Source organism: Anas platyrhynchos, chromosome 3 (assembly GCF_047663525.1).
Source record: "Anas platyrhynchos isolate ZD024472 breed Pekin duck chromosome 3, IASCAAS_PekinDuck_T2T, whole genome shotgun sequence".
NCBI classification, from domain to species: Eukaryota; Metazoa; Chordata; class Aves; order Anseriformes; family Anatidae; genus Anas; species Anas platyrhynchos.
Window position 1 is genome coordinate 48,165,919 of NC_092589.1, and position 14,946 is coordinate 48,180,864.

At 38.2% G+C, this 14,946-nt stretch overlaps 1 protein-coding gene across 2 annotated transcripts in view; it reads left to right on the forward strand.

The window, feature by feature from the left end:
- The window catches only part of C3H6orf118 (chromosome 3 C6orf118 homolog), a 33,358-nt gene that overhangs the window by 17,566 nt on the left and 846 nt on the right, over positions 1-14,946 (forward strand). For both annotated transcript variants that reach the window (XM_038176174.2, XM_072035845.1), the window contains exons 4-9: positions 180-239; positions 1,917-2,041; positions 4,905-4,963; positions 8,331-8,518; positions 11,027-11,080; positions 12,108-12,169. In XM_038176174.2, the coding sequence (XP_038032102.2) occupies positions 180-239; positions 1,917-2,041; positions 4,905-4,963; positions 8,331-8,518; positions 11,027-11,080; positions 12,108-12,169 (548 nt within the window). The remainder of the gene's footprint in view (positions 1-179; positions 240-1,916; positions 2,042-4,904; positions 4,964-8,330; positions 8,519-11,026; positions 11,081-12,107; positions 12,170-14,946) is intronic.

Sequence of the window (14,946 nt, forward strand, 5' to 3'; positions counted from 1 at the left end):
GTATAACATTGGCAAATACTAACTCTGTGTTTTAAGTAAAACCATGTGTGGCAGCACAACTAATCTCCTCATGCCAGCACAAAAGTTATGATTTTTCTGGAACCAAAGCGAAACAAGACTTTATAATCTCTAGACTGTGTTAAACATTTTCTGACATTCTTTCCTCTCAATTTGTTCAGAGTGAGTATGAGCTGTACATAATGATGCTTCTGGACTCTCTGCCTATGGCACAATACAAGGTAATATTTGGTTCTTGATCTTTGCTCCTAATTATGCTGTAAGGCCTAAGGACTTTGTTTTTGAAAAGAGACATCTTTATATCCACGTACAGTTGTGAATTTTTCCCTGAGTATGCTACAGAGAAATGAGGTATTTGAAATCAGACATGGGCACTTTCTGGACTTACCTTTGATATGGGAGATCTAGTGCCTTTGCTTCAGTGCTTACAGTTTCTGTGGTAGCAACACTTAGGGATAATAACTGAGAAAGTAGCTGCTGCAGAATAAGCAGAGAATAGCCTTTGCTGGATTTCTGAAGTATCAGACCTATTGTCCTTGTATCAAACTTGTTACTTATTTGCATGTGTCCCCCACTGCTAATAATAGATAAAGAGGTTGGCCTGAGCTCCATTTTGGTGGTCTCTCTGAAAAGAGTAAGGGGCTTCACTCTCAACCCTAGAACAGGCACATCCAACCTTGTGAAAAGTTGCTTTTCCTCTGTGTCCAAACCTTTAGGGCTATGGTTCATAGGCAGGTTACAGACATATAGACAGCTGTTGAAGGCACATAGAGGGAGGAGGCCTCAGGTAAATGTCTTCTCTGTTCTTTGTAGAGGTGGCCAAATTTGAATTTCTGCTGTGAGACATGCAATGAACGTGGCAGAAGGATGTGTGCTTATTACAGTCCAGTGTCCTCTTCAGTGGCTCCATGTCAGGCTTACTGCAGTAAGTGATGCTGTGCAGGAGGTGACATTGGCTTCAGGCTGCCAGGAGTAGGGTTGTGCATCCCCTTTTCCTCCTAACTTCCTTGTCAGTATCATCTCATCTCTGGAAAAAGGAAAAGGCACCAGGAAAGGCGTGCTCCACCACAGAAGGAGAGAACAGAGGAGATGTCAGACCCTGACACTGGGTACTACGAGCCCTGCCTGTCATTGCTGAGCCTTTCCAGGGTCTCCTCCTATCTATGGCCAGGACCCCATTTCAGCCTAGCTTGGACCTGTGAGTCTCTGCTCCCTTCTCTTGCATTCTTCCTCTTTAACTTCCCCTACTCTAAAACTAGCCCTTTTCTGCCCTGCTAGCTTTTTAGGCTGGTGATGCTTTTCAGGCATTGACCCTGAGCAGACTGTTTGGATTTGCTCTGAAGATTTTGCCTTAGTTATCCACTCTCTTTGGCGTTGAGCCTTGGAGCTTCTCTTTGATATTGACAGTCTGTTGAAATGAAAATGAAAGTTTATACTGTAAGCTGTGCTGCATTCATCATTAACATCTAGAATAAGTAACATGGCAAAGCATCTGAAAGGATTGTTGGAAAAGCAGGGGTTTGCATGGGTCTGAGTCTTCATATTGGCTGGTTGGGATGTGCAAAGGAAAAATAAATTTTCTGTATAATTGTCTATAATTGTGTAATATTTTATTTTATTATTTTATTTATTTATTTTATAATCTGTTACAGGCCTTTAATCTAGTTACAAATTGAAAGAAACTCTTTGGCCAACTCTAAAACCTGCCATAGTTTTTTGGTTCATGCCTGGGCCTGTTAGCTGTTAGTCTTATGAATATCTCATTCAGAAGTTTTCATCAGAATTTATTTTTACTAAAAACATAATTTTAAAAATGGTACCAGAACTTGCATGTTTTGCAAAGGAAATAATGCCGCTACATGACTTGACATTTTACTCTTGTATATGCATTCTTACAGGCTCTAAAGGCTCAGGTCAAAGGGATGGAAACAATGTCCTCAAAGGCTTCAGAAATACAGTCTGTCAGAAAATACCTGAAGGCTCTCATGAAAAAAGTCAGTACTGCCCTGGAAAGAAGCAAAGAGTAAGTGTTGCAAATGCTTTCAATCCCTCTAGTAGCAACTACCTAAATGGGCTAAAACAGCAACAAGTAAACCAAGTTCTTGAAGTTTTCAGAAACTTCAAAAGATTAGACCCTGTGGATGACTTATTCTAGGTAATTATCTTTCCGCTTTCTTAATATATATTTCTGATATTTCTTTTTTCTTTCATACCAATCACACTGGGGGACATAGTTTAGCATTGAAGCTAAGGCTCTGAAGCCCAAATGGTTTCCCGTTTTGCTATTCCTGACTGATGCCATTCAGGTAGCTAATGTCATGACAGAGAAGTCTCCTGACCACATGGGCAGCAGCCTGCATCATGAGATTTTAGACTTGTGACTTCTGCTGGAACCCAACTATGTTCCTTACAATGGAAGCAACAAAGCATGCCCTTTGTTTATTGCTGGTGTCCTGTCCTCTAAAACCAGACTTGGTTTGACTAGCTAATTCTCAGACCTTCTCAGGCACTCTGCCATCATTGGACTGGCCCCATGTTTCCATGACTCTGTTACATGACGCTGATGTTATACATCACAGCTTCTAAATCTCCTTTCTCCTGCTCCAAACTCTGATCTAGGTTGCTAACCTGAGTGTTGGAATTTATGGCTGGTTAATCCCAGAGCTCCAGTCTTTAAGCTTGAAAAATATCCTGCAGGAGATCTTGCCTACCTACTTTCTTCTTCTTTCTCCCTTTACTATCTTTCAACAGCCTGAAGAATTCAGAAATCACTCTTTCACTAAACTGGTGGTTGCCTGACTTATCTATCCCTTTTTCTTGTAAACAGTTTTCTAACTAGACTAGATGACTTGAGGTCTTTAAGTCATTGCAGTTGTTGTTTCCATAATATTTAGTGTGTACACATTAAGCGTTACATTGTGCTTTCGAAATGTAGTTTGGATGATTCTGCATTTGAGATAAAGTGTGAAAGAGACTCATGTTCCCTAGTTTCTGCTAGTGTAAACAGGAGGATAATAGTGGTCCAGCACTCTACACATGTATGCTTGTCTATACAGAGACAATTCATTATTACATAGTACTGTGGGATAAAGTCAAACTGGCATGAAGTTAAGATGGATCAGGGCATAGTATGTAATATTTATAGATCATGCATATACAAATTTTGTCTAGGCTACAGAGATTGATTTTTGTGCAAGTTCTTATAAGTATTTAAAGGTAAAGGGGAAAATACGACATTTGTCTTCTGCCAAAGGGCTGAAAGAAAATAATGATAAACATCCTAGAATGATTTAGTGTAGTTCTTGAGAGATTTGACAGTTCTAGGTAAATAAATAAATACCCTAGAAGACCTTTCAGTTCTGGACAGTAATCTGTTACCACAGAAATTTAGAATCTTGCCGTATTGTAATGATAAAATTCAAGCTTTGCAGGAAAATTAACAATCAAAATCTGAAATATTTGCATGCGTTATTTGCCACTGGAAGCCTAAGACCAATTTTTTCCTTTTCTTACAATGGACCATGTGGGAAGGAAAACTTGAAGGGTAGGCAGAGGAAAAGACTTTCATACAAGACTTTTTGTCTTTTGTTCGGTAAATAAAATTGGTTAGTAGATATTAGAATATCTGATAAGATTTTGGAGATTTGATAAGGAGAAGGGAAGAAAGAATATTAAAGTGTATACAGAACTAAACTGTCCACTTATGTTATTGCGCTGCCTATCTGTCTATGTGGGTAGGTAACGTGTAATTGCTTCAGTATTTTCATACAGTGAACAAGAAATTTCCTCTCCCATGAAAAGAAGCTGCAATTTTAATGAAGCAGAGGGAGACTGAGCACCATGTTCACTTTTGGGCCCCTCAGGATTTAAGGAATATGAGGTTGCACCACTGCCAAGTACAGAGGGACAATCGCTTCCTTAGTTCTGCTGACCACACTATTTCTGCTTCAGACCAGAATGCCATTGGCCTTCTTGGTCACCTGGGCACACTGCTGGCTCATGTTCAGTTGGTTGTTGACCAGCAACCCCAGGTCCTTTTCTGCCAGACAGCTTTACAGCCACTCTTCCCCAAGCCTATACCACTGCTTGGGGTTGTTAGGACCCAAGCGCAGAACCCAGTCTTTGGCGTTGTTGAAGGTCATGCAATTAGATGTGGCCTATCAATCTGGCCTCAGGAAGATCAAAATTCTCACTCAGCTTGATGTTGTCTGCAATCTAACTGAGGGTGCACTCAATCCCCTCATCAATGCTGTTAATAAAGATGTTAACCAAAGCTGTGCCCAGTACTGAGGCCTGGGAAACACCATGTGACTGGTGGCCAACCAGATTTAACTCCATTCACAATGACTCTTTGGTCCTGAGCATCTAGACAGGTTTTAACCCAGTGAACATCTGTCAAAGTCACGAGCAGCCAGATTCTCCTGGAGAAGACTGTGGAAAACAGTATTAAATGCCTTTGTCAAGTCCAAGTAAACAGCATCCACAGCCTTTCCCTCATCCATTAAGTGGGTTATCTTGTCATAGAAAGACATGCCTTTCATAAACCCATGCTGACTGGGTTGGATCAGCTGGTTGTCCTGTACGTGCCATGTGATGGCACTTGGGATGATCTACTCCATGACCTTCCCTGGCACTGAAGGCAGAATGACAGACCTGTAATTTCCTGGATCATCCTTACTGCCCTCATATTTGCCAAACTCTAGTCAACTGGGGCCTCCTCAGTTAGCTAGAACTGCTGTTAAATTATTGAAAGTGGCTTGGCAAGCAATTCCACTAGCCATACATATAATAACATTCCTTACATGTAAGAACTATGTACTCACATAATTTGTAAAGGATCTTGAAAATGTTTTTGTGAATCTCTTGTTCCTTTTGTTCTATTCTAGATTGAAGGATGAATTGAAGATCGCGCTACAGACAAGCCAGACTTCAGAGGATAAAACAGGTAAGGGATAGGACAGTTCTGATTAAAGATGAAATATGGTGTAAATTGTGGCTCTATAGTGTTCTAAATAGCTGGAAAAAATATTCTCAGCTGTTGAGATTTTTTCTGTTAGTATGATCAAAATGTGCTGACATCTAATGAAGTTAGTCATGTGACATCTTTCTTACATTTTTCACTCCTCGCCTTATCTATAACTGGAAGATGTCAATGGGAGACTTTCTAGCACTGAAGGAACCTAGGGAACTGCCAAATCATCTCTGAGTCTGCGACCGATTCTGTCACTGTCAGAGTCACAACACTCTGGTGTGTTAAAGATGTCTCAGGGGACGGTATATTAAACCCTTCAGCTATAAGAAGTGTGATAACTGGATTTCATGCTTTTTGTGAGTAGGTTAAGCCCTAAACCATGTGACTTCATAGCCCATCTTAAGCGTCTTTTCAGTCTTGATTGTACCAGCCCTGGATCCTCTAGTTAGCCATAATATTGTCCAGTCCCTTTTGGATACTTGCAGAGTACTATGTTTCTGTAACAAAAATGAAGTTTACAGTCTGTTTGTGTGCTGCCTGGGAAACAGTATCTTTTGATAAGGCTTTTGATCAGTGGAATCTAGATCAGGATCTTTGAATTAGCCATAGTAAGATAAAATATGTAAATCTGGACAGCTGTGGAAGGGTGATGAGAAAAGCTAATAGATGATGAACTGGGAAATCCTGCAAAATTCCATTAGGATACAGTATAACTGTATACAGTATACCTTCATTGTATGCCTTTATTGATAAAAAGTACTCAAAGCATAGTTTTGTTCTAGAGTATGAGAACATGCCAGTTTGCAAATTATAAGGTGGCAAATAAGGAAATAGCTGTTAAAATAGTGATATGAAATGTCTTCTGCATTTCCTTTTGAGGGAAGAGAAAGATTTAAGTACTCTTTATGCTCAGTGTGTCACTGTCCTACTCCAGGCTGTGGGCAGTTGTTCACCTCACCATGTGCAGCTCCTACCACTAGCATCTAATTCACTTTTACAAACACACTGTAAGTAGGAACAATGAACAATCAAATCAGCTTCTGCTTGCTTTGTTTGCTTGCTCTTGTTTTTCCTTCCCTTAGCATTTAAAATGGTCTAAATTCCTCCCCAGTATAACTGTCTTCACATCAATGAATGCATTTCTTGATGCAGCTTCCCTGAATATGTTTGTTTCTACAGCATGCTACAGGTTTTGAATTTCAGAGCTTTGCAGACAACCACTAAAAAAAACAAACAAACATAAAATCGGCCATTGGCTCTAGATCTCCTGCAGTACTAATGAATAAAACAATCAGAACTCTCTAGGCCAAGGCTTTTCTGAGGAATGGTTTTGCATAAAATGATATAAAGACATTTAAACAGCGGGTAAAGGTTTCTCCCCTTCTCCTCCCTACCAGGTACTAATTTCAAAAGTACTTAATCAGTTAACATTATACTTCCCCACCTTCCTTAATTACACATTGAGGAATCAAAACCAGCCAAGTCAGAAGGATGTAAATGTTGCTGTTCCTCTTTTCATGTTACAGCTGTATTTAGAAGTCCCAGCCATGAAACTGGGGCCTGAATGTGTCAACAAGTGCAGGCACCTCAGGGAACAGGGCTCTGCAAATACCATTTTCCTTTTTGTTTTGGGAGGTGGGATGCTAAGCAATCAAAAAAAAAAAAAAAAAAAAAAAAAAAAAAAAGCATTCATTCAAATTTAACTTGAAATGAGAATTTTATGATTTTTCCAGACTAAAAAATGGGGATTTTTTTTTTAATTGGATAAAATGTTTTCCAAAACTTTTCTAAATAAAAAAGACATTATTTGATTCTCTCAATGTAGCATTTCTGTAAAACTCTTCCAGATCCAGTAGCCTTCTTGATCCACAGGAAGGTTATTCTGTTTCTCACTTTGACTGGCTCACATGAAAGGGGAGGACTTTTTGAGAAGCTAGCAGCTGTTAGCCCCTGGGATGGGGAGAGGTAGAAGTACGGTAGGGTATTGTACTTTTCCCACACAAGTGAGTGCATCACTTAAGTCAGGCTCACACTCTCTTCCTCCACCCTGTCTCGCTTTCCATCAAAGCTGTCAGCTCTTGCTGAACCTATTGATTGCATACAGATACTGCACTGCAAACCAGAGGGAGGCAGAAGGAGCTGGCTGCCTATTGACAGGCTGCTCAGAGAGTAGGAAATGTAGGTGTTCTGGGATCAAAACAGGCAGTCTTTAATCGTTAAAACATCCTCATTACCCAACACGGTGGTGTAGTCCTGAATTAGACAGCATGGCACAAAATTGTTTGATTGCAAGCATGCCTAATGTGAACTATGGTGGGCTTCAAAAGCCCCTGCCAGCTTCAAGGTAGCCCCTGAATCACCAGGATTTTCTTGATCTGCTCACCGCACCAGTCAGACAAGCCAGGCCACACCATTAGGAAGTCTCATGCAGCGGAGAGATGAGTTGTTCTTCTTCCCTTTCCCATTCCCTTTGCCAGTGATTTCCCTCCCTCTCGTTCTTCTCTCCACCTACTCTGCAACTGCAGAGCCTTGGAGGTATAACCACACACCCTGACACTTTTCCTGGCTGTCCTATTTATTTGTATTTGACCAGTTGTATGGCCTTGGAGTGAAGGACACTATTAGTTTGTGCCTGCAGACTCCCTCATTTCCTAGATGTATAGTGAGGAGCTGGCTGTATTGTAGCTCCCACCACAGCAGAACAGACTGAAAGGCTGCAGGTGAGCTAACTGACAAGCTATGAAAATCTGAAAAGTGCTTTGAGTTGAGTGAGACCCTGGCTGGGCAGGACTGTGAGCTGGCTGTGTAGGACCTCGTAGGATCATGCTATTTACTTGTTTTAGTGAGGTGAGTGGGTGAGGTGGCAGCGAAGTTTGTCTGTAAAATACTGAAGTATATTTTCTGAACTGCTGAGGGAGTACAGCATGTTTATTCTGCTCCTTATATGCTGTTATCAGTTTCTCATGCTGGTGTGGGATACAGGAATTTTCTCCTTGTCTATGTTCTCATTGTATAGAGAGATTGACCATTTCTTTACATGAAGTGCTAAAGGGCCTTGTTTGGGATGACAGTGAAAGGTGAGTGGCCTAGCTCATTTGCCAGTGTTCAGACATTTGCAGGTGGAAATTAAGTGTGGGTACAGTGGGTGCAAGCATCAGCTGAGCTAGGGTAATGTCATGGGTGCTCCTGTCCTGTACTGTTTGGCTCGGTTAACTCAAGCTTGTTATCGGGTATGCTTACTGAAAGCGCTATGGATGCAGCCTTAGATGTAAGGTAACTTCCACTTCCAGCTCTGTCCTTTTAACTATGTCTTTGTGTGTGTATGTTTTTATACTTCCAGAAACCTGCAGACAACAGGATACAAAGGGAGCACAAAAACCTCTTTCTGTTTCTGAACAGCATGAATCTATGAGGTGTAAAATTCTCAGTAAATGGGAGGAAATGAAAATACTAGAGACCAAGAAGAAAGAAACAATGGTTTATGCTGGGATAACAGATAATATGGAAAACACCCTTAAAGAAATAGAGGCAAGAAATCACTACTTCTAAACCTTTCCTAACATTGTTTCTTGGGAAATACTATTATCTAGGTATTACAACAATGGAACCTTTAGAACTGAGACTGGCAGTCAGCACTCTTCATTTTCTCCTCTAGGAACATAGTATGTTCTTAGAGCACAGGAGCACCTGGATAAGGTGCTGTGTGATCATCACGGTGTCCAGCCTCTGCCCCTGAAACAGGAGGCTTGTAATTTTATCCTGACTGTGGCAGATTATGGTCTACAGACATAGAGGTATTTTCTGCATTTATATTCCAACTTTGGGCATTTGTAACCAAATATACCTTAAATAACTAGATTATTGTTAGTTGTTACCTCTTGTATTTCTTGGCCTGAAGGGTGGTAATAAGTAGGTCTAACTATGTCTATGAATGGGATGCTTCCAGGTGGAATCTTCTAGGAATCCCAAGTTGGCTAACTCATCTACACTTGAACCAAATTCTGAAATACTTCTGAAATACCTAGTAACTTCAATGGGGAAAAGATAGGACAGTTCTGATTATCTTTGAAATCTGATTTCTAGATGGCCAAATAACTGAATGACTGCTGATTCTTTACAGGGGTATATAAATGACCACATCTGTGAACGCATTCCAAACACAGGCAGGAGGCCAGGTTTAATTCTAGACTGAAAAAGAGGTTTATGATGTATCATTTATATCAAATAACTGATTTTTAATAAAAGTAAAAATACTAGTGTGAATATTTGTAACAGAACAGTGTTTTTTTTTTGGGGGGGGGGGAGGGAATTTGCTAGGCTGTATTGTTACTCCTTGAGCTGTCATTGTGATTGGTGTTGTACAAAGCAAACAATGGGAGACAGGCTTGTATTGAATACTGTGCAATCCCATCCAATGTACAGAACTTGTAGTAACTTATTTATGTGCTAAAATTTGCATACTGAGAGTGGCTTGTATGAGGACCAGTTAAACTATAAAAGTTAAATGCTTACAAACTTCTGCAGGATTTACACATTCAGTGTTAAAAGCAGTATACCTTTTGTTATGGCAGTTGTGTAGTTAGAAATAGTACGTGATCTCACTAAAACCACTTTTAACCTGTCCTTGTCACTGGTTACGCTAATAAGTGTTCCAGCTGTGTGAAGTAAGGAGGTAATTTCATGCAGCTAAATAGATGTTAAAAGTACATGAGCAGGGAATAATGCGTCACTTTTAATGGTGGGCAAACAGCAAAATGTTTACATAGATCTTAGGCTTAGATAAGCATTTAAAAGGTCAAACATTTCTTCTAACTTTCTGTCCCCTGAAGCAGCATAATTACCTGTTGACAAAACATCAAATTGATTAATTAATTGTATAGAGAATAGAGCCAAGATGCCAGAAAATCACAGGAAAGCTGAGAAAAACATGTAACCAAAATTGCCCCAAGTCTATATTTCTGTCTTTACAAGTTCAGGTATAGATACAGCTGTTATGTTCTTGTACCATACTTGACTGCCCTTAAATTGAATTGATATATTGAAACTCATTGTTTTTCCAGTAAAACTTTTCAAACAGCCTTTTTCACTACTACCTCACAGTACAAGACAGAAGTCTGTCACTTGTTTTGAAAATGTTTATCAGGCCTCCAGCACCAAAACTTGGGGGGAGGAGGTGAACCCTTGATTAATTTAGACAATTTTACTTGGTATCAAGATATTAGAAAAATGAATAGAAGCAATTAGTCTTCACAATTTTATTTATTTACTTATTTGTTTGTTTGTTTCCTGGCAAACAAGAGATCATATGCTCTCCATGCCTTCAGAAATTTAAGATTGTGTACCCTGTAAGATATGCTCCCACAGCATAACAGATGTGTATATGAAATCTGGTCCTCTAAAGAAGTAAAGAAGTAGCCAAGCTGAGAAGTTCCTCTCTTTCAAGTTTTTTTTTTTTTTTTTTTTTTTTTTTTTTTTTTTTTTTTTTATTCTATCTAATATGAACATTCAGAGGGTATTAATATAAATGGCTCGTTTTTAGGGGGGGAAGGGGGGGACTTGGGGAGCTTTCATGCTTGTAATGAAAAAGAAGAGTCAGCAGATGGCAATATTGTATAGTTATTAGAGCAGGAGATCGTTGCAGCAGCAAGGCAGGGAAATCTCTGAGACACCGTAAATAGTCTAGATAGAAAACTGAGTGGTGGTTCTAGGCCAATGGAGAGTTTGCCCTCCAAGTATACTTTGGTTGAATGTTTGTGGAGAGTTATTGAGTTTTTATTGTTATTTGTAATAACAATTCAAAATGTAAAACCTTTTATTTGGAAGGACAAGACTGTTATCATTTAAGAAGAGCAATCTAATTAAACCAGTGCATTGCCATATTATTTTAAAAATATGATGGCGTAATGCTCCATAAGTACCATGTGTTTGTTCCCATACAGATTGCATTTTTCCTTTTTAAGGATAAGTGGATTTGATGCATTTGGTTTTGCTGGTATGTTGTGGGATAACTTAACTGATTTCTTACTGTCTTTTCAGGCTGAAACTATGAAAATCAATGTATCAAACATGTTTCTCCAAGGCCAAATAAAAGTAAGTTATTTCCTTAGAACCCATTGTGCTTCAGGCACAGTGCAAATTAGTTTGTACATGAGATACCTTCAGTATTTCTAATAACACATCATTGGAAAGATTCTCTTTGGCTTCAGCAGGTTCCAAGTTAGGACTGTTATTTGCTACCAGCTAGAATGTTGAAATGTACTGGATATATTTTCACTTTTTTCTTTTTTTAATTAATTATTTTTATTGAATTATTATTGTTGTTGTTATCATTTTAATTACTGTGGCAAGCTTAAGGTACTTTGATCTGAATATCTAAATCAAAGCTGCAAAAACCCTCTGCTTCCAATTGTACTGAAGGCACTGGAGTGAGGTAAAAGAGCCTGTGGTAGATAACTCCAATATATTAAATCCATGGAATATCTCAGCAAGAAGAACTTAGAAAGATTTCTATAAAATATACAGACTAACAGATATCTTGAGAAAAGTGAATAATAGCTTGAATAAAACAGTCTTTGGCTCAGTTGATACTCCGTTGCACACTGAAGCCTGAAGCTCTGTGTCAGTAGCCAAAAGAGCAAGCATTGTTTCAGATGTCAATGAAATGTGAAATGCAAAACTTACTACACCCAAACAGAGTTTGTTTTACCAGCTCAATCCAGAAGCCAGAAAAGGATGTGTATGCTGAAAGACAAAAATCCACTCATTTATATAAAAGTAATTGGTTTAACAAAAGTAATGCTATAAACACCCTTCCTTGTTTACACAGTAGGACCTGGTTTTACTGTCTGTTGGGTTTCCCTCAGGGTGTAAGAACTGGCAAGAAATGAGGTTTGATGTCAGACTCAAAGACGTGTGTAACTTGAGATGTAGTGTTAAATTAAAACTCCTGTCACACAGGAACCACTTACTATAATTTATGTCAAGGTTAATGGACTAAAAAGTATTGGAGTATTTTAAATGCTGATCAGATGTGTTGCTAATTAGTATCACTGCAGATTTTTTCTTATGTAATGAAGGATATTTTGATATTTCTCAAAAATTAATCTATTTTTTACAGGAAGTTGAAGGACATATCACAGGAATTTTAGGTAAACTGAGAATCACTCAGGAAAATCAAAGGTGAGTCTGAAATGTTCAAATAACTATGTCAGTGTGGTTATACAAAAAGTGTTAGAGTGATGGAAATGCCTGTCCTAGCAACTTGTTAGACTAAAATAAAACAGATTAGTTATTAACAGTAGCTGTGCTGTATTCAGGTGTTAGTTGTATGGCATATACACAATAGCAGCAGGGAGACAGAAACAGAGATTATAGTTTTAACTTAGATAAGGCCCAGAGAATTAAACTAAGAAAAATTATCAATGGGAATTATGTATGTTTTTTGATTAACCTCCCTGATTGATTCAGCTGTTTATTTACAGGTTAGTGAAAGGCCTGAGAAATACACAGAATGGCTCACTGACCTTATTGCATTTTGGATTAGCCTTTTAGTTTTTCAGACTTCAGGTAGACATCGTGGAATTGTTCCTGTTGTTATAACATGAAGCTGTGTAAGGGAGTGGTTTCTCAAACTTAGATGGCAGGTGGTATTTTGCGCCATATAACCCAGAACAATTACTGTAGATTCTTGTGTAAGAAAAAATCTGTGAGCTGTGCGCTTTAATGTAGAGGTATGAGAATTTTGTTTTTTAAAAAAACAAAACAAAAGGCCAAATTAGTACCAATAAATGCTGAAGAAAATGATCCATTGATACAGAAAAGAATGATTCTATTGTGAACTTACTGCCAACATTTGGTGTTAAAAGGAGGAATATGTTTTATTAGCTGACAAAGGCAGATTTATTTTTTTACTTTTAAAAATGTAGTAGAAAAGTATAAAAAAGGGAGGGGTTGGGAATAGTGTTCCACAGAATTCTTAAGACTTTAGCAAAATAGAACACAACTCAAATCTTATGATGTGTAAATATTTTCAATTAAGTTTTAACTTAATAATTCTAGAAGTCTATGGACTTCTAAAATTAAGGTTAAGCTTTACATTTCTGTAAATTAATCTTTAATTAACATGAGAAATGCCAACATCAGATTGCACAAGGTGGTAATGACCAGGCACAGTAGATTTTGTTGCTGGAGGATGGCAGTGCGAATAGCTCTCAGTTCAAGAGCTGCTACCTAATGATCTAAGACCACTAATATATGATAATTTCACAAACATGGAAAGTAACCTGCTTTATGATATAAAGTTACTGTGTATTATGTTGTTAAAATTTCCTGGATGGATGCATTCATTTAGCGTAATGAGGGGAAGGGGAGGAATTGGAAAAGAACAGTAATGCAATGCAAGTGATCTGAATAAACCATGTCCCCACAAAGAGCATGGAGAGCAGTTACCAGGCAGTGGCATATTTCTGGTTTCCTACTTCAAGCTGCAAGCCTTGCTTTGCCAGAGCAGAGTACTAGAGAATCTAGAAGCTAATGAGCAGCTACAAATCTATATGCAAAATAGCACAGAAGTCTGTTAGCTACTGATAGTAAAAAATCAAGGCAATTAGTAGTAGCTGTAGTTGAATACAAGGTTAATTAGTCACATTTGTATGATATTAATTATTAAAAATAATCAGCCCTAGGATACTTAAAGAAGCACACTTACTAAATGTTGAAAAATTTTAACAGAACATTTTGCTTTCAGTAGATCTTAGGTATAAACACTTCAGAGATGTACACTCTCTTGGGACAATTGCATAATAAGATGTTTTATAAAATGGATGTCCAGAATTCTTCCCCTCTAATGTTATGAATCATATTTCTGGAGTTGACATTATTCCCTTTCTCCAGGACAGATCAGGAACACTAAAACATTGACTTTCATGAAGCATGTGATTCCTGAATCAAAGTCTATCTTGAGGCATAATTAAAGGAGGGCATCTAATTATCTGAAGTCAAAACTGTATCATCCTTTGCCCTTAATGCACATAAGATAACTTAGATGACATTTAATTAGAGGTAAAGCATGGATTAATACTTATTTAATATCTACAGTAGAAGCTTCCCTCAAGTGTGAAGAGATTGTCCAGTGATTTGAGGGCAAATATTTTGCTTGTGTCTGCAGCTAAATAAATAATTTGCAGCAAACAATTTACTCAGGCTAGTTTCTACTTTTTCTGCATCAAGGAAGTGATCTGTTCAGGCTTAGCAGCTAATTAAAAATATTTTATTTTTTACTACTCCATTAAGAAAATAAAAATATCCAAAATACAGAAGTTTAATTGCTGTTCTCAGGTTGTAAATGGATGGATTAAGTCACATGGTTTTATTTGTTTTCCTGGTTAGATGGAGGTACCCAAAGCTTTAGTGTAAATAGTGAAATTCCTTTTGGACTTACCTTTCCATTCTTATTTGTGTTGGTCAATTGTCTCTCTTAAGACTTTGTAGAAAGTGGCTAGGAAAAAAATTAGATGAAGTATGTACTTTTTAATATCAGTGAGTATTTATGAGGGAAAAAAAAAAGAAGACACTATATTTATTGCCAAGTTTTAATAGCACTGCTTGATCCACGTCTAAGTCAGAGTAGGAAAGGATACAGCAGGCAAACAAGCTGTGCTGTGGATATGATGACATCCACACTCAGCATGATAAAAACGTATGGACTAGTGCCATGAAGTTAAACTGTTCTTGCTTTCAGCAAGGAATACCAGATCTAGAAAAGTTTGCTCTCTTGGCCTCTATTCTTTAGAAATATCTAAAGGGGTACAGCACATCTTTATGTATCAGACCTTATGCATTCAACTGAGAAGATTGGGCAGGTCTGTTGTAGCTTTCTGCCTAGATCCAATCCAAAAAATTTTCATCATCTGGGGTAGCATGATTTTAGAAAGAATGAACCATTCTCCCTGTGGATA